General features: G+C 45.0%; 1 protein-coding gene across 1 annotated transcript; it reads right to left on the reverse strand.

Annotated features, from left to right (window-relative positions):
* Nucleotides 1-10810: 10810 nt before the first annotated feature.
* LOC100821064 (protein MHF1 homolog) lies at nt 10811-13148 on the reverse strand. The gene is made up of 4 exons (XM_003579601.4): nt 12961-13148; nt 12778-12849; nt 11575-11655; nt 10811-11316 (listed from the first exon to the last, which is right to left on the reverse strand). The coding sequence occupies exons 1-4, from the start codon at nt 13106-13108 to the stop codon at nt 11189-11191; spliced, it is 429 nt and encodes a 142-aa protein (XP_003579649.1). The 5' UTR covers nt 13109-13148; the 3' UTR covers nt 10811-11188.
* Nucleotides 13149-20130: the final 6982 nt, after the last annotated feature.

The following is a 20130-nucleotide window of genomic DNA, read 5'->3' on the forward strand; positions in this document are numbered from 1 at the left end:
CGCGTCCTCGGCGGATGTCGCGCGGCCGCCTGCGCCCTCGATTTGGACTCGGATATGGCCTGGGTCGTCAAAAGACGACGACTAGGGCGAGCTGCGCACGTCCGCCTCGCCTCCCACGCACCTAGCCGCGATTGTGGCCTCCTCACCCCTCTGCTAGCCGCACTCCGACCCGCCGTGGCGCTCTTCGTCGGCTGCTAGCTGAGCCTGCGCCCTAAGAAGGTGTCGTACCGCCGCCTGAGCCCTTGATTTGGCCTCTTCGGAGAAGATGACGAGATGAGGAAAATAACTGACCCACTGACATAGGGTCCCACTAGTCAGTGTAAAGGAAAAACTAAATAAGGGCTGATATTTAGGGGCTGCTGCTGAAGATTGAGTTGAAATATGTGCTAAAATATTTAGGGAACAACCCCTATTCAAGATTTAGAGGCCTTGTTTTAGGGGCTACTGCTGAAGATTCTCTTAGTTTTGGGAATGAAAAATTGTGAATTTTGTTTTGGGTTTAGCGCTAAGTGTCATACCTTGATTTGCCGCGTTAGTTTTTTGCCTTGGTGATATGGTTTAGCTATGGTACATGGTAAAACATTGAGATTGGCTTTATGGTCACGTGGATTAAATTTGGAGGTCGCAAAGCATCCTCCGCAAGGTTGTCTTTGTCTCCAATTGTATCTTTGAATCGATTTGTTGATTTACTATGCGGTCGATAGAGTATTTGTATTCTAATTTTGACATACTTTCAAGCTATGTCTTGTTTTGACATACTTTCAAGCTATGTCTTGAATTTGTAATGTTCACAATCACAAGCACGTAAATTGTAGCAGTGGTGGCAAAATTCTTAATCCGTGACGATAAAAGGAGGCCCAACGGTAAAGCATGTGCAAATTCAACCATTGTATTTTACTAAATTTTTAGAGTAAATTTCACAGAACCACAGGTTTTGAGGTAACTTCGCACCGAGCCACCAGTTTTGCTAATTTGTTCGTAGAACCACACGTTGGACGTCTAATTGTCTCACCTTGCCCAAAATGAATATTTTGCCTGTGTCTTGAGAATAATAATGCGTCGGCCTCCACTCGAACCCAAGACCTCTACTTCAATTCCTCCACCTGCTAACCTCTAGGCGAAGCCAAGAGGTCTGATTGTTGCTACGCATGGCCTTTTTGACCTTTTTACGTGGCTGTCAGGAGCAGAAAAGCCCATCGGGCCATGGTTTCCCAAGGGCTTTTCTCTAGGCCCCGCGGGCCTTAACGTCCCCGGGCCAGCCCTACCGGGCTTCGTGACGCGCTAGGGCCGGGAGGACGCATTAAGGGGGACGGCCCCTATATTCATGGGCTTCACCGGGCCGGGCCCGGGCCAGGCCCGTTGGCCACCTATAGACGCCATGTATTTCTCATTTGAACCCCTTGACTTTTTCTTTGTTTTCCTCGTTCCCTTGTCTTCTTCTTGAACCTCGTCCAAGGCCGATGAACCTCCACTGACGGGAAAAATGAAGCCCTTGCCGAATCCCATGGTGTACGTAGCAGGCGCCAGCTTGAGGATGATGACCGTGGTTCTTGCTAGCGGCCGCGCTAGGAGCCAGCGCGACGGGCGGCGGCTGCGGCTGCAGGGCAAGCAGGCGGCTGGAGGTGTTCCAAACGTATTTGTTTAGTCAGTCTAGCTGCATGAAGAGAACCATCGATCGAAGAGGCATGCAGACATCGATTGCGGCGCTAGGGAGAAAATGAAGCAGAACTTCAGCCATGGCACAACCGGCGACGACCTGGCGGAGTGGAAGGTGGCCGAGCCGAGGGCCGTTGTCGAGGCCTAGGACCCTGCATCTAAGGTAATTAAGTTCCTACCATCTGTCCATCCTCCATCTCTGCATCGAGCTCGTGGATGGCCTTATGGCTCCTAAATCCGACGGTGTAATGCGACCAAAAGGGGGGGGGTGAGAAAATGATGAGGGGATGAGGAAAAACAAGAAAAAGGCAAGGGGTTGAATGAAAAAGACGTGGCGCTTGATAGGCGGCACCCATTTGTAAGAAAAACTGTCAAAATTGTTTAAGTTTCCATTTTGGACGAGGTGTGACAATTAGACGCACAACGTGTGATTTTGCGGACAAATTAGCAAAGTGGTGGTCGATGAAAAGGAGGCCTTAAAACTTGTGGTTTTGTGAAATTTACTCAAATTTTTAACAGGAGGACGATCGAATTTGTGAAATGAGTTGAAAAAAACGAAGGTCATCCAGAATAGTATATAGTGTCCATTTTCATCAGTCGTGACGCAAGCGTTTACATGAAATCGGCGGTTTAGAAGAACAGACGAGTAATACGTTTGGCACCGGCTGCCGGCTGCCCGCTGCCACGGCCCACAGATGATCCCGTATGGCTCTTTCCCCCGATTCGTGTGAAACAGTTTATCCGCCTACTCCCGCGCCCAAAGCGTTCGAATAACCGGGGGGTAATCTCGTCCTTTCAGCTTTTACCGGGCATAAAAAATGCAGTCACTCTCGTGGAGTCGTGGGCCCCGCGGCTTCTCCGAGGATAAGCCATCCGCCACCGTCTGGTTGTCGCGTTTCAGTGGGGCCTCGCGCCTCGCGTGTCGCGGCGAAACTGGCTGCCCTCCCTGGCTGACCCCGCCTACCAGCGACCGCGGCAAGCCGAGGTAGAGCAGCGGGTAAAAGTTGGCGTACGCAGTGAAAGGGGCATGCATGCGTATTGCTCTGGGTTCGGTCACCGGGTCACGGGTTTATTCCGAAGATTCCGAGGAATCGAAGGAGCAGGTTCCGCAGTGTTCACTGCTCACTCACTGGTTTTTTTTTTGGATTTTACTGTACTGTTTGCCACGGCTTCTCTCACAAGCAAGCGCTGAATTACGTGGGAGCGTAAGAATCAGTGAAACTAGCCTGTGCGGAGCTCAACGCGTAGATTTTTTTTTTAAGAAAAGACAGAAGGGGTAGAGATTTTAAAAGATGGGAGCAGGCTGAGTGGTGCACGCGACCGTTTGGTTTGCCTGGCCAGTTCAGTACGGCAGGTAGCGTGCGGAAGAGTCGTCGCAGCAGCGCAGGAACGGAAGAAGACTGGCGTGCTGTCTGTCTCTACCGAGGCCGTTCGGGTCCAGCACACCCCCACCGTTTCTGCGTGCGCGTCGTCCATGGGCCGGCGTGCTGCCGTGCAACGCACCTCGCGCGCGCGCGTGCAACGCATGGCGCCCCGTCGCGTCTGCGGAACCGGCACGCCACGCCCCCATCGACCGATCTATCGAGAAGAGCACAGTGTAGATAAGGTAGCCCATCCAGATCGGACGAGCAGCAGCCGTCCGATCGCGATCCGGCAGCGTGGGGCAATGTCGTTCGCGTCGTCGCGGGTGGGGCGTTTGCTCCCTGCTGAGACGTGGGCCCGGTCGGGTGTGCGGTTTTTAAAAAACGGATGGCGCGGGGACCACTAGCGTGATGATGATGCTCTCGCAGTCTCGCTCGCTCCCGGCTGCTGCTGTGTGCAGGGCCCCAGTTCGTTCGTTCCATGTGGGGGCGGTGGTGGTCACTACTGGGTCAGGCTACTCCTCTCGTACTGCTACGGCCTTTTCTGCTTCCTACCCCCTCCTTTTTTTGTCTTTCGCTCTCGAAAGGGAGATGGCGGGGGAGAGTCGAGGGACGGAAACGGCGATACCCGTTGCTTTTTCATTTTCACCAGTGTGGTTTGGGTGATTCTGAATTTCTGGTAAGCAAACGAGTCGGATGGACTGATGAGCTGAGATCAAACTCAGGCCCGTGCGACCGCTGCTGTTCTCTCTTTCTCGCGTCCTCTTCGTTTGTTACATGTATACCACGAACTGAAATTTATTTATATCAAACCAATTCAGTCGAGAATCGGATTTCCGGATTTACAAGGCCACACAAAAATTAAGTTTATGGAATCCTCCTGCGCAGTGCAAACACATGGAATTCCAGCGCTGAAAGTGTTTGTTCTTTTATTAATCCTTCCTTGGGTGGGAGATGACATTACGCTGTAGTACTACGGTACTAAATCGCTGACATCAGCAGAGCAGAAGGTACATTATCCTCCAAACTTTTTCTGCCATTTATGGCCCCCAGGTTCATGCCAGTTTTCCCTAAAAGAAGAGAGTCACTGCTAGTTATCTCTACGTTTGCATTTTAAAACCAACGAGAATTTATCATGCCACATGGTTCCACTTTGATTTTTTTCATTTGAATGTCCTTACTAGGTTTTTCTTTCTCCAAAGTGAGCGAACCATTTTGCTCGCTTGAAGAGGCAGGCAGGATCCAGGATGGGAGATGTCCACCTGATCGATGCTGACACGGCACGCAGCTACAATCCGCAGAAGAGCTCCGTCCAATTGGGCAATTGGTCACGCGGAAAGCTTTGAGATCGACAGCACCCCTGTTCGCTTTCGTGAGCGCCCACGCCGCGCCATGCTGCACAGTGGCACAACAGTAGCGAGCGAGACTTGAGAAGTTGAGAGAGAGAGGAGGCTGGCCGGATAGGTCACCACACGAGGAGCAGTGGCGCCAGATGCCTTTCCTAGTGCTGCAGTAATTATTCAGCCTGGCACGGGAACAGGAAGGAGGACAAGTGCCCGGCCCCTCCCTGATCGATTCCCCCATTGTACTTCCCGATCATTTATTATTCGCTTCCCTCTCTCTTGCTTCTGGCTTAGACGCGAAAGTCGATTTTTGATAGTAAGTTTTATTAACAAAAGATAATATTGCGAAACGAAATTGGGAGGGGAGTTTAAAGTGTTGTTTTTGCGAGTCTGATAAGATTGTACAACATTTTTTTTGTCTCCTGTCCCCTTGCACGTATTATTTGACGCGTCATTTTCTGTGTTTTTAATTTGTCTCCACCGACATCAATTTCCAATATGTTTGTCAATTGGCTTAATGGTGTGAAAAAAAATTATTAAAGCTCAAATTCAGATGAGAGTTTCTGTTTTCTGTTGGGCTATTTGGAACTGTAGAAATGATGTTATTTTTAATCGATCAATAACTCCTATTTTTTGCAGGTTATCTTCAAAGTCACACACTGGATTCGTTTTCGGGCTTTGCTGGTCCCTGCGCACCAGCGGGCACCTTTGGATACTGGATGCAACCGGCTGGAAATGGTATCTCGGGATATCTTCAACCGACCTGGCTGGCGATGTACTAGTCGTCTAGAAGCATAGAATCGCTATGTTTGCTTTACTTCGTTGGCTTATCCTTGTATCCACGATCGCTGATCGGTGCATTTGATGACATATTTCTTTAAAACTTCGCAATAAAAGTAGCTGTGTACATCTATCGATGGAGAGCCCCGGAGATTTTCGGAAAAAAAGGCGAGTACAGCAGCTCTGCCTCGGCTCATTGCTTGCATTGCCTGGTCATATCTTGCCGGATGGATACTGACGTGTCGTGGCCCTGCGTGTGATCAGTGACATCAGTCCGTATGCTAATTTGTTCTCCCTTGATTTGATGGCTGCTCCACTCCAGGTACATTTTTTTTTTCGTCTTGCTTAGAACTCGGTAGTTCGTTTTCTTCAGTTTAGGTGCGTGCCCTCCACAATTACACAATGCACGACACACAACTAGACCTGGTAGCGTAGCGTCCCAACAAATTCAGCGATCCCATCAAATTCCACCCGCGTTTGCTTCGGATCCGATCCGTAGCTCCGTGCGTCCAGATTTCAGGGAGAAACGGGAAGATCCGAGCGAGAGCGCGCACCGGCCAAAGGCAAGCCAACGAAAACAAGAGGGACCCGTTGGCCGCTTGCGAGCCGTGAAACCACCTACGCCCATTTGTCCTTGCCGACTGCCCACTACGGAGAGTACTGCCGCTACTGTGTCACTTGCTCTCTCGTCTTTCAGTGAAAGTGGAGCTCTGCCCAGAAATAAAAGCCTACATAGACAAACAGTCTATTGGATAGTCTATGCTTCTTGTTTCTAGCTATAGCTAAAGCGGAGGCGGAAAGTAAAATGCGCGCATCTTTTCGCGAGATGAAAATTCGCACGTTTGAACGCTTTGGACCACGTAGGATTGCCAAACTGAACTTGATTTTGTGACCTCAAAGATTCTGATCGGGCTACCACGTCAGGAATCTTGTGACGCAACGAACCCGGCCATGTCCCTTTGCTTCCCCGTCTGGAAATGCGAAATGGATCGGCTGCTACTATTATTCGACTACGTAGTACTGCACCTGAGCCCGACGGTTCCATGGTGAAGTTTAGTTAGCTTCTTGGATTGGACTTTCGGTGGTAAAGAAGTTGTTGCATCGCAAGAATGAGCCGTCAGAATTTTGAAACCATGTACCGTTCGAGAACACACTCACTCATATTACATGTATCTATACGCTTTTCACATACAGATACATCCATATTTGAGCAAATTTGAGTCAGTTAATATGAGACGGAGTGAGTAACATTATGTGCCGGAGTGAGTAACATTATGTGAATATTGTCTAAATATATTTAGTGAACGCTAGAGTTTCGCCCAAAATTTTATCTACCATGGGCAAGCAAACTAGCCAATGCAGATTTATAATCCGACAATCTAAACATGATTGACAGAATTTTGGGAGCATAAGTACAGTGCGGCTGATTAGAGAAAAGGTGGGTCCTTAAATGTACACGCTTGATTTGTCTTGCGCATAAAGAAGAGGAATGATTAGTTGAATTATTGGCATGTGGTACGGGGACATAACACAATGCTGATCATCTAAAAAATATAACACAATGCTTTGATCCTCATCTCCAAGATTGCATGTTCCCGTAAAAAAAAGATAGCACATGTTTTTTTTGACCGGGATAGCACATGTTTTCGATATTGTCTCATGCTACTTTTTAAGGACTCATCTGTATCCTTTGGCACATCATGATTCATGAATGTAGGTACATCTAGAGAGATGTTAGGCACATTGTTTCCTTTTTGTTTGGTTTAATTATGTCAAAATTATAATTCTGGCTAGTTCTTTATGCGTGTGAGAGATGTCACCGGATAATTGCACCACTGGCCCAACAACTTAGGAGGTGGGAGCAATTTAGTCCAACAAGTTGCAAAATGAGCAAAACTAGTTCTGAAAATTGAGATTCGGGAGCATTTTAGTCCAAGTAGTCCGAATTGGACACATGGCAGCTAGATAGAGTCCCGTCGGGCCATGGAAATTTTGCAAAAAAGCCCCTCAAACAGGAACAATTTGTACACACACCAGTCAGTGAAGCCATTGGAGGCGAAGGAGACCTTCCGGAGGCCCGCTAGGTCGAAGAGCATGGTGGGAAGGGTGCCGGTGAAGGAGTTGGCGGTGAGGGAGAGCTCCTGGAGCGTGGCGGCACAGGAGGCGCATAAGGAGAGCGCGCCGATGAGGCGGTTGGCAGATAGGTCGAGCACACGAACTGCGAGAGGCTGGCAGCGAGGGCCAGGCCCATGAGGACGGGGGTGGCGGGCCCGAGAGCGTCGACTTTGCCCAATGTTGTCCACCTCACCGGCGTCGCCTTCTCCGGACCTGCTGGCCACATCTCAAGAGGTGAGTGGGATGCGCAATAATTGGAGGGTGGGTTGTTGCTTTAAGCAATCTGACTCTCAACTTAGGACTAATTTTGCTCATTTTGCAACTTGTTTGTCTAAGCTACTCGCACATCTAAAGTTGTTGGGTCAGTGGTGCAATTACCTCTAGTCGTTTCTATTATCTAATATGTGTGGATCAAAGTCTAAATGCATGTCATGCAGCAATGTATGTTTTGTACTCCCTCCATTCAAATATATAAGACCAATACGGATTTTGTATTCAAAACTTTAACTAATTGTTAGACAAATAATATTTGGCATATTTATATAAAACTTATACCACTATTTCGGAAAAAAAACTTATACCACTAGACGTTTTAATAAATGAACAATATCATTTTTGCATTACAATAACCTCATACTATCAATCTAATAGCTGGTCGAAGTTTGATATAAACTTTCAATATTGGCTTTAGATACTCCCTCAGTCCGTCTTTACGAGGCGTTTTATTTGAGCAGCAATGTCCACTTATACCCGACGCCTTGGTCTTTGAGGCCCTGTAGCAGGATGTCAGCGATGTATCCATCTCAGTCGATTGGGCAACAAAATCAAAACAGCCAATGAACTGAATGCAAGTGGGCCCTAATGTTGGGGAGTTTCATCCATAAAGCAGTGCTTTGCTACTAGTGCAAATACAATCACGCCTGGTAAAGGCGGACGGAGTTAGTATGTAGAAGGAGAGAATAGTGACTTGAGGTCCCTAATTCCACGGTGCAAGTCCTTGATGCATCCAAATCAGTCCCTGGACAGAGGCGCATAATCACTGACCTAAAAACCTTTAGTCACATAAAAGTGACCCACGGAGGCATATATTGGGGCGCGAGTTGATTATAGAGAGAAGAGATTAATTAAGCAAAAGAACGGCGAGGAGAGACAAGATTAGCTCATCTTTCCAGACCGCATGATGGATCGGTCATCGATGGCAGTAGCTAGCGACTGACCGATGGAAGATGCCACCATGCGCTGCTCTCTTTCTGCTGTTTTCTTTAATCAGGTGCCCAATCATTGTCGTGGTCAGAGAGTTTCCCAACTATAAAGATCGTTAAGGCGCTAACGCCGATGCCAATTTGCGTGCCCCATGTGTATAAGTTGTTTTAGTTGGGGCAAAAGAAGCATAGTAGAGATTATGTATACAGATTGAGGTTTGGAAGGCGCATCCAGAAGGAAAACTTATGTAGATTAGTAGAATTCTAAAAAAAATCTTTGAAATTGCTTGATCCGAAGAGACCGTGAACCTGTCCACATCGGAGAGAGTGGGCCGTGGCGGTGGCCAGCAGTTGGCAGTCATGGCCCTGATCCTGCTGCAGGCTGCAGCTGAAAGTGGTTACCAGGAGCATCAAGGTGGACTGTGACACTTGGTTCCCCTCGCAATCCACGAACATGCATCCAACAACCGTTAAAACCAAGTACTACTGCTCGACAATTTCCACGGAAGAAAGCTCGATAATCTGATCAGAAAGTATACCGCGCGACGAGCGGCGGCAACACCGTGGGAGATCCGGTGCCCCGATCAGATCAATCACCCGGCCTGGGCCTCATTGGGGTGGGTGGCGCTGCGCTCCTCCACCAGCTGGAGATTTCCTTTGGCAGCGAGTGGTTACGGGGCGATTAGTTGCCGACTTGCCGCGTTCAATTGGTTTGGGTACTTGGGTGAGGTAGAAAGACAGCGAAGGCTTCTCGCAGTCGCAGGTCAAATGCTTCCCGTCACACTTTCCCTGTTTCCTCCCCAGCTCACGGTCCTGCAGGCTGCAGACCCGCAGCCGGCCGTGCTCTCCAAACCTGCACCGCCCATTCTGCGGCCTGTGAAAGATGCCTCTGAAAAAGCGGTCCTCGGTGAAAAAGAAAATAGTCCTGCATGAAAAAGCAAAGGGGAGTGAGAGTGACTATTTCTCGGTTGCCTAAGTCGATAATTATATCCATTCAATAAAACTTTCTCATCAATCAGAGCTACATTAATCTTTACACAATCTAAATGATTGAATTATCATCGACTACGAAATAGCAAAACCGAAAAGAAAATACTCTCCCGTCTCATATTAAATGAATCAAATTTGTCCCAATATGGATGTATTTCTGTATAAAAAATGTTTAGATACATAAAATAGAAAGTCACTTAATACGGGACGGAAGGAATACATGAAAAAGAAAAGAAGAAATAATCATTTTCTTTTCTTGGACTGTGATCATTATCCAAGACTGGATAGACAGTGCTTGGTGGGTCAATGAGATGACATCGGCACGAAGAGTGACTAGATTATCCAATCGATAGGAAAAAAATGGTTACAAACTGAAGGGCGTCAGTGAGTTTTATATCCCACGGAACGGAGGTACGGAAGTGCCTCCTTTTTCCATCAACTATTTTTCTATCTCTACTTACAGTCATCAAAGTTGTATCTGATATGCAAGCGAATATCTTCCCCAGATGAGAAATGTGATGTACAACGAATAGACAACTTGGATGAATATGTTCGGGATCCGGTGTGGTCAGGTTCGGTCATAGTGGCGCCGAGCTCTGCACGGGTATGGCGCAACCCCATGTGCATAAGTGTCAATATTTTGAAACGGGCCGGATTTCTGACTAGGTGCAGAAAAGAACCATTTAGGATTACCCGAAAAAAAAAACCATATAGGAAAAAAGAGTTAGAATATTGTTACACCGAAAGGTTATTATTGCTATTTTCAAAAAAAGGAAAATCTATTATTTATATTTTATTGGTAATAAAAGGAGGGAAGCTATTTTGGTAGGAGTGTTTGTTTGATCTTTTTCACCGCGTTTGGTAGTTTGTTTCATAGTGGGGTGCAAAGGGTGGATAGAAAGTCATTCGCTATGTTATCATCTCATTGCCATAAATTCAATTTACCATCAGCAGGAACCTATCACCATGCCCAATAAAATGTTTTCAGCCTTCCCTAAAAGAAACTTTTCTGAAGAACAGATACCTGCTTTTTTTTAGAGGAAACAGATACCTGCTTTTTTTTGAGCGGAAACAGATACCTGCTTTTTTTTTTTGACCGGAAACAGATACCTGCTTTTTTTTTTTGAGCGAAAACAGATACCTGCTGTTCTAGTGCGTAATCAGTCTGGGCTCCAAGTTGGGCTTCTGGCCCAACAATACACTTCCAGTCTTGCAAAGTACCTGACCTCTTCCACATCCCACATGCAAAGTACTCCACTAAAGTTGCCACACAAATTAATTTCAAAAAGTTGCCACACAATTAATTAAAAAAGTGGAGTCAATTTTTTTTGTGCAAAGTGCTCCGTTAGTTTGATTTGATTCAGGCTCTGAAGTTGTCCATTAGTTTCCCGTGGCTGATCGAGCTTAACAAATGGTCACAAACACAGTTACGTGATCTCAGTAATGCACAATGCACTAGTGCTCCATGCGCAAAAGTCAGTCGAGCTAGAAAAGATGGCAGCACAAGAATACGTGCAACGACAGATTTCTGAACAACTGAACATGCTAGTACCACTAGACCCCAGCATCACAAGATTTCGTGCAACAACAGATTTCTCGACATGCCAATTACCACTCGAAATCTGGGAACAGCGCCCTGCATGTATGTAAGCAATCTCCCGAATTTGGGTGCTTGCGCACTTCCTTCAACATTTATCTTTGCGCAATGGGAGGAGACGGGTGATTCGACGCGTATCGAAAATCAGATTTCAGTCACTTTATCAGCCTTCTTGGATGATATCTTTCTCTTCCTTCCCATGCAAGGCTCTTTTCCCTTCAGATTTTGAGAAAAGGTCCGCAACTGGCCCATAAGGTGCTCATTTCTGTGCGCTGGAATGCATTGCAATGCCAATAATCAGTGAGAAAAAGATGTATTGTGAATTTGGGAGAACCGTAAAGAGAGTATCAGGAGAAATTTTCTGCGTAGTTTAGCAACTAACTATTCAAAAGTGGTAAGAAATTTGGAGTATACAAGTATTTCTAATAACCCTTGTAAAAAAACAGCTAAATTTGATCACACAAAAAAACAGCTATTGCATGAAGCATTTGTGTTCGCTTTTGGGGATTAGTAAAGACATGGAATGCTACCTGTGAGGATAACATCTTCCATCCTGATAGATTTGCGACCACCATGCTGTGCAAACAGCTCGACGTCTTTAGCCAGCTGCTCTGCGCATTGCAAAGATAATAATTATACTACACATGGATGCAAATCTAACAACAAGATTCAGAACCATTCTTATTCTGCAAATAGAGTAAAAGTGGGCAGTTTAGTATAGCTAGTTAGCTACCCCTATTATTTGAGACATGCTGCTGTAAGAACCTACTTCCTCATGTTCTGATGCATCTCCTTAAGCAAAAAAAAATAAAAAATGGCGACAAATATAGTTTCCTGCAAAAGCCTCAAGCTAAAAGTTTATGTGCTTGGTCTCAACTATTGCTTTCTATCTGATACCGTATGTCACTTAAAAGATGTTATTCTGAAGTTTGTGGACAGGATTGTATGATCTTCTTCAGTGCAACTTGATGTTAATGAGCTTACTTTCAAGTGTATCATATAACCCACGGATGTCTGCAAGACTGCAAATAAGTGTGCCTATAAGTATTACCTAAATGGGTAAGCACTTCGCATAGTTTCACATTCAACAAGGTCTAATACTGTTAAAACGTGTGCGAGCCAGATGCAAAGATACTAGCTATAACAGAGATTGTTTCTTAGAGTTTGGTCGGTGTCTTTATCCCATATGTACGGTATAACCGTATAAGAATAAACCCATTACTATTACCATGACATTTAAGATATTGAATGAAACAGCAACAAACAGTCTGAAAGACTTCTCTTAACAGACAAATAAAAAAAAGTTCACTACTCCAGGCATTCAGAACAAATAAAAAATGAGCGTGGTGTAAGACATAATGCTCCAGGCATTCAGAACGAATCAAACATGATCTTGTTGTAAGATCTAATGCTCTCAGGCATTCAAGAAAAAATCAAACATGAAGTGGCTCACAGAGCCATGTTATCTTTCCCTGTACGCCTCATTTCGACACAAAGTCGCATCATTTCAAGTTTTCAACTAAAATCCACTAAACATTGCAACCACGAACCAAGTTGCAGGTAACACTAGCCACCATTACTCAAGTACTCAACCAGCACTTTTCCACCATCATAAAAATGTTGAAGCTAGTTCTGCTCTACACCGAGAGACGGACTAAAATTGATCGCCCGAGTACATGGGAGCAGATAATTAAGGGCAAATACAACAAAAGGGGAAGGGATTTAGGGGGAACCTGCACTTTTGAAGGCCAAATCAGCGATGCAGGCGACGACGGGGTCCGCGACGTCCATGCCCGCCTTCTTCCCTGCACAGAAGACATTCCAGATACAAACTTGTCCGGATCCCCATCTCAATGCCAAGAGCAAGAAGTGACCGCGGAAACTGGACGCCAGAAGTGGTGCGATTTTAACGGTACCTTCAGAGGTCGCGATGTTGATGACGGCAAGCCTAAGGCGGTCGCGGAGGATTTCGGCCTCCGCCTCCGCCTCGAATCTCTCGGCTTCGCCGCCGTCGCCGCCTGCGAGTGCGTCGTCCTCGGCAAGGGTCTCCACGTCCTGGTCCATGGGGGCGTCAGTCTTTTCTTTTTTTCGTCCTATTTGGTCCCTGGATTTGGATTTCTATGTTCAGAAATTTTCATAAATAAACAGAAAAAAAAAGAAAATTTTACATACGCCACCTTTTTTATTACACATTTCTCATTCCTTTCCTCTTTTATCAGCAATTAAACACCAAACTTGTTTGAAAATACTTGAGGTATTTAAACTGATAAAATGTTCCGCATACAGTCATCATGGCCGTATTTCTACAATATGCGTACATCACTTTCACAGCTCAGCATGATACTTTTATGCTTTAACCCTTGTGCTATGTAAATACTGGTAAATCTTTGTTTTGTTTGTTTATTATTTATCAAACAATAGAAGTTGATGTGCCCTTAATCACAAGATAACACAAAAATTAATAATTAAGGGCCTCTTTGATTTGTAGAATTGAAAAAGTAAAGGAATAAGAAAAATGTAGGATTGCAATGTCATGTCTACTCGAGTCCTAATTGCATCAAAGTTTGTTTAATTAGACCGAATGATTTCTTCCAGGAGATTATAGTGAAAGTAAATTTTTCTATGAAATGTAGTACAAATGAATCCTTAGGAAAAATTCCTATATGATTTAATCCTACGAATCAAACAACCAACGTAGGAAAAATTCCTAAGGATTTTAAGCTTTCAAAATTTCTATGAAAATCATTTTAATCAAAGGAGGCCTAACCGTCTCCTCCTCGCCGTTGGGGACTAGCCGCTACTCCCTGCATTGCTGCCTCGGCTTTCTCTTGTCCTGCTGGTGTCTCCTCCCACCACGCTGCCACTTTATAACTTTCTTGCCGCCTGCATTCTCCACCCGCTGCCCACTACTGCCGGCCTCCTTTTATCTGCGGCCGCCTGTTGTTGTTGCCGCCGCCGCTCATCTCCTCTCGCCCGCTTCCTCAAATCCCCGACGAACAAGCCACTGTGATGGAGAAATTTTGTTGGGTCCTCGCGAGATTTCTTAGGGGCTAAAACGCAAAATGCCCACCGAGTTGGCGAGGAAACAAGTATGAATATTTTGACAATATGTGAGAGGTTTCATCAAATTTAAATATCTTAAGTTTCGATCTCCAAATGCAGTGATTAAATTGAGTTTTCAGCTTTCTGTGGATGTGCTTTACTCTGAGTAAAGTGCACTCACGGTCACTGAATTTGGTTTCAATTCTCAATTTAGTCACTGTATTTTGAAAATCAAAAGATACGGTCCATGAACTTGAGAAAATATCTCACATACGGTCACCGGTACCGTATGTTGTACGCATGGGTCCGTAACCTGTGCCAGCTTAGCTAAGATTTTTGCATTTTTGCCCTCTGAAAAATAGTCCATGAGGACTGGAGTATTTTCTGAAATTTTTTAAGGGAGCAAAATGCTGATCACAGTTCCGAACCCCTCACGCACAAAATACGGTATCGGTGACGGTACGTCAAGTTTTCGGTGAAGTTTGATGACCAAAATACCCCTAGTTCCCTATTCCTCCTGCTCGTGATCACGACGGCGCCGCTCTGCCGTCCTTGCTCGCCGCCCACAGCCCCTTCCCTGCTACCGCTCCTTGCTCGCGGGACCTAATCGAGCTCGCTCAATTCTCCCCATCCTTTGCAGCTTCCGCCCTTCCCTGCCACTGCTGCAAGCTTGCGCCGCTGTTCTGCTTCCCACTCCTTCCACCGCTAGGCTTGATGCGTACTGACCCAAAGCGCGAGTACTTACATGAGTGCCTGTTTCAGTGTTGCCTCCTGGCAACGGATTATAAGTAACAAGGAATGAGTTGCAGCTACGATGTAGAACTAATCAAGGAGGACAGAGGGAAACATCTCAATCGGGACGCGGGACTGCGGGAGGGGCATCAATGGCCGCATGACTCCTCGCCGATGTCACTGGATGTCTACAGCTGGGCTCTGCGTCCAAAATGAATTTCGTGCCGTCATTGTTGTCATCTTTCTGCTACACAACAGTGCAGGATTGGTCGGTCCTGCAAAATATCAAGGGACGGGAGCGTATGAATTTTAGTGCTGGCACTTCCTTCTCATATGTGATCTCTGGTGTGGTCTGTACTTCCTGGATGAGTTATGAGTATGGCTGAGCAGATTTTCTACTTTGACCAGACCTTCCTACTTGTGCAGACCATCTGAAGGATCTTGCTATTGTGTTATCATCAGTTTTAGACTTGCGTACTGATAGCCTCGAGGGTGTCCCGATCTTTCGATGAGATACCTAATTATCGATTTGGTAGGAGGTGACGTTGACGATCCGACTACAACCTAGGAGGCAGCGCCTTAGCGATCGATACACCAACTCCAGAAGGTTATTGATCCCGCGGGGACACGATCAACCTGACCACGAAGGTCTTTGTTCCTGCAAGCAATCGAAGAACAAGCAAGAACAAGATGAAAAGCAATCTGAAATTGCGAATAGGAGATATGAAGGTTCACGAATCTGAATACTCAATATAGTTGGAGTCTTGATGACGGTAAAACAGGTGGTCTAACCGACACACGCGATTACACGAAAGTAGCAAAGGCTAAACTTTATCTAATCAAAACCCAAAGCTCCATGGGGGGCACATGGGGTATAAATAGGAGGGGAACTAGGTGGTTTTCGGACAGGTCCTTGAGGGACTCCGAAACGGCCTAGGAATCCTCCTAAAACACAACGAAAACATCTAAAAATTGGCTGGACCCTATTACATGGCCTTAGGCCCAATAAACCAAGGTTATAACCCTCATCTTTGGCCCATAGATACCCATTGGAGGGAGAATCCTCCACTTGGCCGAAATCCCATTGATGAAGAGGATGCGGCCTTCTTCTCATCTCTCGTTATGGCGGTTTCAATGTTCTGAAATCATCACTTGAGCTAGCTCCCGCCACCTTGCTGCCACCTCCATGGTTTGCTGTCCAACGCTGATCCTTGAGGTGCAAGCTAGGTCCTTCATTCATAAAACACATAAAAGAACCCATCTTAGGCAGCAGCATGTTCTCATTAATATTAAATGAAGTACCGAGGAACGAAAGTACCTGATAATTTAGTTGTCGTGCACGAGCTCTAGTAATTGGTCCATGTATCTCCGGTACTTGAGGTGTATGTGCTGTAGGGGCTGTGGTTGTATCATTAGTTGGGATGTCCTCATCAGACTATCTCTTTGGCTGACAGTGGCAGTCATTCACATGTTATCTCTGTTGTGTTCTGCTTTTGTGGTGATTTCTTCCATGGAAACATATATGCTGAAGCAAAGGCCTCTTTGATTCATGAGATTATCAAAAAACAAGATTAGCATGTTATGCCATCTTAAATTACTCCCTCCCTCCGGCCCTAATTAATTGGCACCGGTTTTTTTCAAAGAAAACTATGTAAATTTCCGAAATAAACCCGCAGTCCACGTTCTATTGGAACTTTTGCGACCCCCCCCCTCCTTGATTTTCGGAATTAACGCGCAGTCCACGTTTAATCGAAGAAGTGGACTGCAGGTTTATTTCGGAAATTTACGGGGTTTTTTTTGCAAAAAGACCGGCGCCAATTAATTAGTAACAGAGGGAGTTCATGATTGAATAGATGTTTGATTGTGCACATGAAAAACACAAAAAACCTATCAAAAGGTTAGAGTGGATGAAACTTTTCCCTATGTAATCTAGTGCAAATGAATCCTATGGTTTACACTAGGAATCAAATGAGCCAGGAAAATTTCCTAAGGATCAAAATTTCTTTGGAAACCTTTGATTCAAAGTGATCTCCAAAGTCAAACCGGCTAAATCCTTTTCAAAGAGCAGAATTTGTCAAAAATATGACGCCTGCTTCGATACACCCCCGCCCCCTCCCAAACTCAAAAAGGATATTATAAACTTTTCAAGTTGGTAAAATAAAACAAAAAAATCAGATTGTTTTTCCATCTCCCAGTTTCCCATCCCCGAACCTGTTGCTTGCGCCGCCACATCCCTCCTCGCAGCGGCATCGCCGCCGGTTTCCTCCTCAGCCTCCGCTCTTTCCTCCGGCGCTGTCGCCTCCCTTCTCAGCCGCTGCTACCTACTCGCACTGCGCCTCTGCCTCCCTCCAGCGTCCTCGTAGCCTGTTTGGTTCTCCATCAAGTTTATAATTTTTTTTCTAAATTTATCATCGTGCCCTTCTTGCCGAAGGGTACCAAAGCAGAAACCCAAATATACATGGTCCAAAGTCGCTCAGGTTTTAGCTAAAAAATGCACTAAAGGAAGGACATCAGTCAAAGCTCAAAAAGGCTCCGCCAGGAGTTTCCATTTTTGGGTAGGGAATGAAACCATATTTAGCACAATATGGGTATCTGCCTCGTAGATCTTAGCTAATCCAAAGTGATCGAGCAACCAAGAACCGATTCAAAGCATAATACAAGAGAACAAATGGGGCCACATTTAAGCATTTCTCTCTCTTTTAGTCTTTAACTGTAGGCCTCAGGTGTACCTATCATCATCAACAATAGATCATTGGTTGCCGTGAAAGAAACATTGGTTTGGGTCGGACTGCCCTGCCCTCATAGGGCATAAGCTTCTCCAGTGATACATTTTTGTCCAATCTATCTTCTTGTGAGGCCCAACTAAAATTGATACATAGTTGTAGTTTTTTTTATATATTTTTCTCCATCAGAAACTCTGACGATGTCCTTCTCTGCCATTTCATTATTAAGATGAAACAGTCAGAGAATTCTCAAAAAAGAAGATGAAATATTTCTTGGCTGCTGAAAAGAGTAGTATGGGTCACGAAAGAAAATTTGTGGCAACGAGTCTTTGCCATTAGCCAAGGCAGTAGAGAGATTGCCATCAGCAAGTCATCATCCTTACACAAGCTTAAGGGCAGTGTTATGTCGTCATCAGAGATGATAGGGCTCGTGAGACCACCACGACATGTAGTGCCCTTTTATTTTAAGCACATGAGTGCAAATGGATAGGGTTATATGCTTCCTGCACCGAAAGGGAGGAGGCAACGATATGTTGATGAAAGGGAGAAAAGAACAAAGAACAATTGTGTTGTTTAATTGACCTACGTCAGCTGTAATTGGGTGATTTAGGGCTGTTTGGGGCGCGGGAAATTCTGGTGATATTTTTTCCGATAATGATTGGGGTTTAGAAAAAAGAGCTAGTGTTTTTCATACATTCTTGTTTAGTCGAGTCGCAGATATATAAACTCTAGCTAGGTCAGTGCAGCCGACCCAACGACTGATACGTTAGATCCTTCTCTGAAGTCTGATGTTTTTTTTTATTGAACTGGATGAAGTCTGATGTTATTATGGACGACTCTACTAATCCACCCACTCTGTGTGGGTTGTTTGTCCTAATTATGGAGAGAAAGGAATCAAATCCTTCCAAGCGCCATTTAATTCGCAAACTTGCGTCCCGCATTGATGGAGGATAAAAGTACTTTGCAGTTGTGGATTTGGTTATTGTTGTGATACGGCCCCACTGATGATTGCGCTTAGAAAACACAGAGGCATGCTGATTTCATTACAAAAAGCTTGGTCACATCACAAATTTCGCCCTACACACAGAGTTTAGCACACGATGGCAGAAACTAATCTTGGGTGCAGGAATTTTACCCAAGACAGTTCAGTTCGAAAAAATATTTTTCCCAAGGGAAATCCAGGAGGGAGAGAAGGTATCACCATCGATCGCCTGTGAACAGTTCCATCAGCATCAATCCTCTGGGGGCGCGGGGCTAGTCTCAACATGTATCTATCCATCCAGCTCCGGTCATGGTGGCCATTCGGGGTTGCAATCTATCTCTTCTAGTGGCTGAAACCTGAAAGGGCAGTGCCCCCTTTGCTCACACAAAGGCGTCAGGGTCCCAAAACGAAGAGATTGACATGGGCAAACTCCTTTTCAAGCTGGGCAAGAGTGCCTCATCAATGCCTTTTGCAGACTGCAAATTTTCTTGCATGATATGAACATATTTGCAAGGTATACACGAAACACAGTTTTTTCAAACCGCAGTCCATTGATTAAGAAGAATAGAATTGTCCAATTAATTAACGGAAACCGTAACAAATGTCCAAAGCGCCGTTACGAAACATGACCGCACCAAGGACCACACTGGCCGACCTGGCCACCCACACTCACTGACTCACACAGCCAAAGAAGATAGCCGTCAAGGTTGCACGCAGAAACACAGTTTCGGAACATTATAAGTACAGTATGCTATGTTTGCAGATTGCGCCAATAATTCCCACATATAGCTATCGAATGACACAAGATGTACTTTTTGCATTTTTTTAAAGATATCTAATTGGAATTCGGAAGCAAAAAATTCTATTCTCGTCGAACACGAAGGTACACTACAAAGAAATAACTAGTGGGAGGGAGGGAGGCCTCTCAACTCACACCTACACCTCGTTTGACTAGGCCTGCTAATGTTTGCGTTTTCAGTCATCTTTTTCTGGATGATATGGTGTATCAACTCCGTAGTTGTCCTCTTTAAATTTATTTTTGACAATAAATTGATCGGTACAGGATCAGAGGTGTCGTGGTTGAGATTTGTTTTCAAGATAACAGTATCTTATTGCACTGTAGCACAAGTTGACGCCCAAGTTGACATGTATCCTTGATGATTAGTTGAGTGAGCATCTAGTGCTACAAACACTTATCACTTATGTGCTAATTAATCAAATCTCCTTCCAAGAAAAAATACGAAGTATATCATAGAAAGCTCTGAAAGTTTGGCAAAATTGACAAAACAAAACAATCTATTGTGCTTACAAAATTATAAAATTCAGTTTCGACAAAGTTATCACACAAACAAGTGTACCTCTAGGCGTGTAAGGTACTCTAAGTACTCCGTATTCTAATTTTTTTTCATAAGTATAAGTTTGACCAAGTTTATAAGAAATTCAACCGACATCTATAACTCTAAAATTGTTTAATTAAATCCATCATGATATGTATCATAGCATACTTATTTGATATTGTAAATATTATTACATTTTTCTATAAAATTGATCAATTTTGAAGAAGAATAACTTAGGAGAAAAATAGAACGTACTTTCTCTTTTCATGA

Source organism: Brachypodium distachyon, chromosome 5 (genome assembly GCF_000005505.3).
Source record: "Brachypodium distachyon strain Bd21 chromosome 5, Brachypodium_distachyon_v3.0, whole genome shotgun sequence".
Lineage (NCBI taxonomy): Eukaryota > Viridiplantae > Streptophyta > Magnoliopsida > Poales > Poaceae > Brachypodium > Brachypodium distachyon.

Coding starts and splice junctions, on each gene's coding strand:
- LOC100821064 (XM_003579601.4), bottom strand. CDS start 13,108: ATGGACCAGGACGTGGAGACCCTTGCCGAGGACGACGCACTCGCAGGC. Junction 11,656..12,777: donor TTTGGCCTTCAAAAGTGCAG/GTTCCCCCTAAA, acceptor TGCAATGCGCAG/AGCAGCTGGCTAAAGACGTC. Junction 11,317..11,574: donor GGAAGATGTTATCCTCACAG/GTAGCATTCCAT, acceptor AATGCATTCCAG/CGCACAGAAATGAGCACCTT.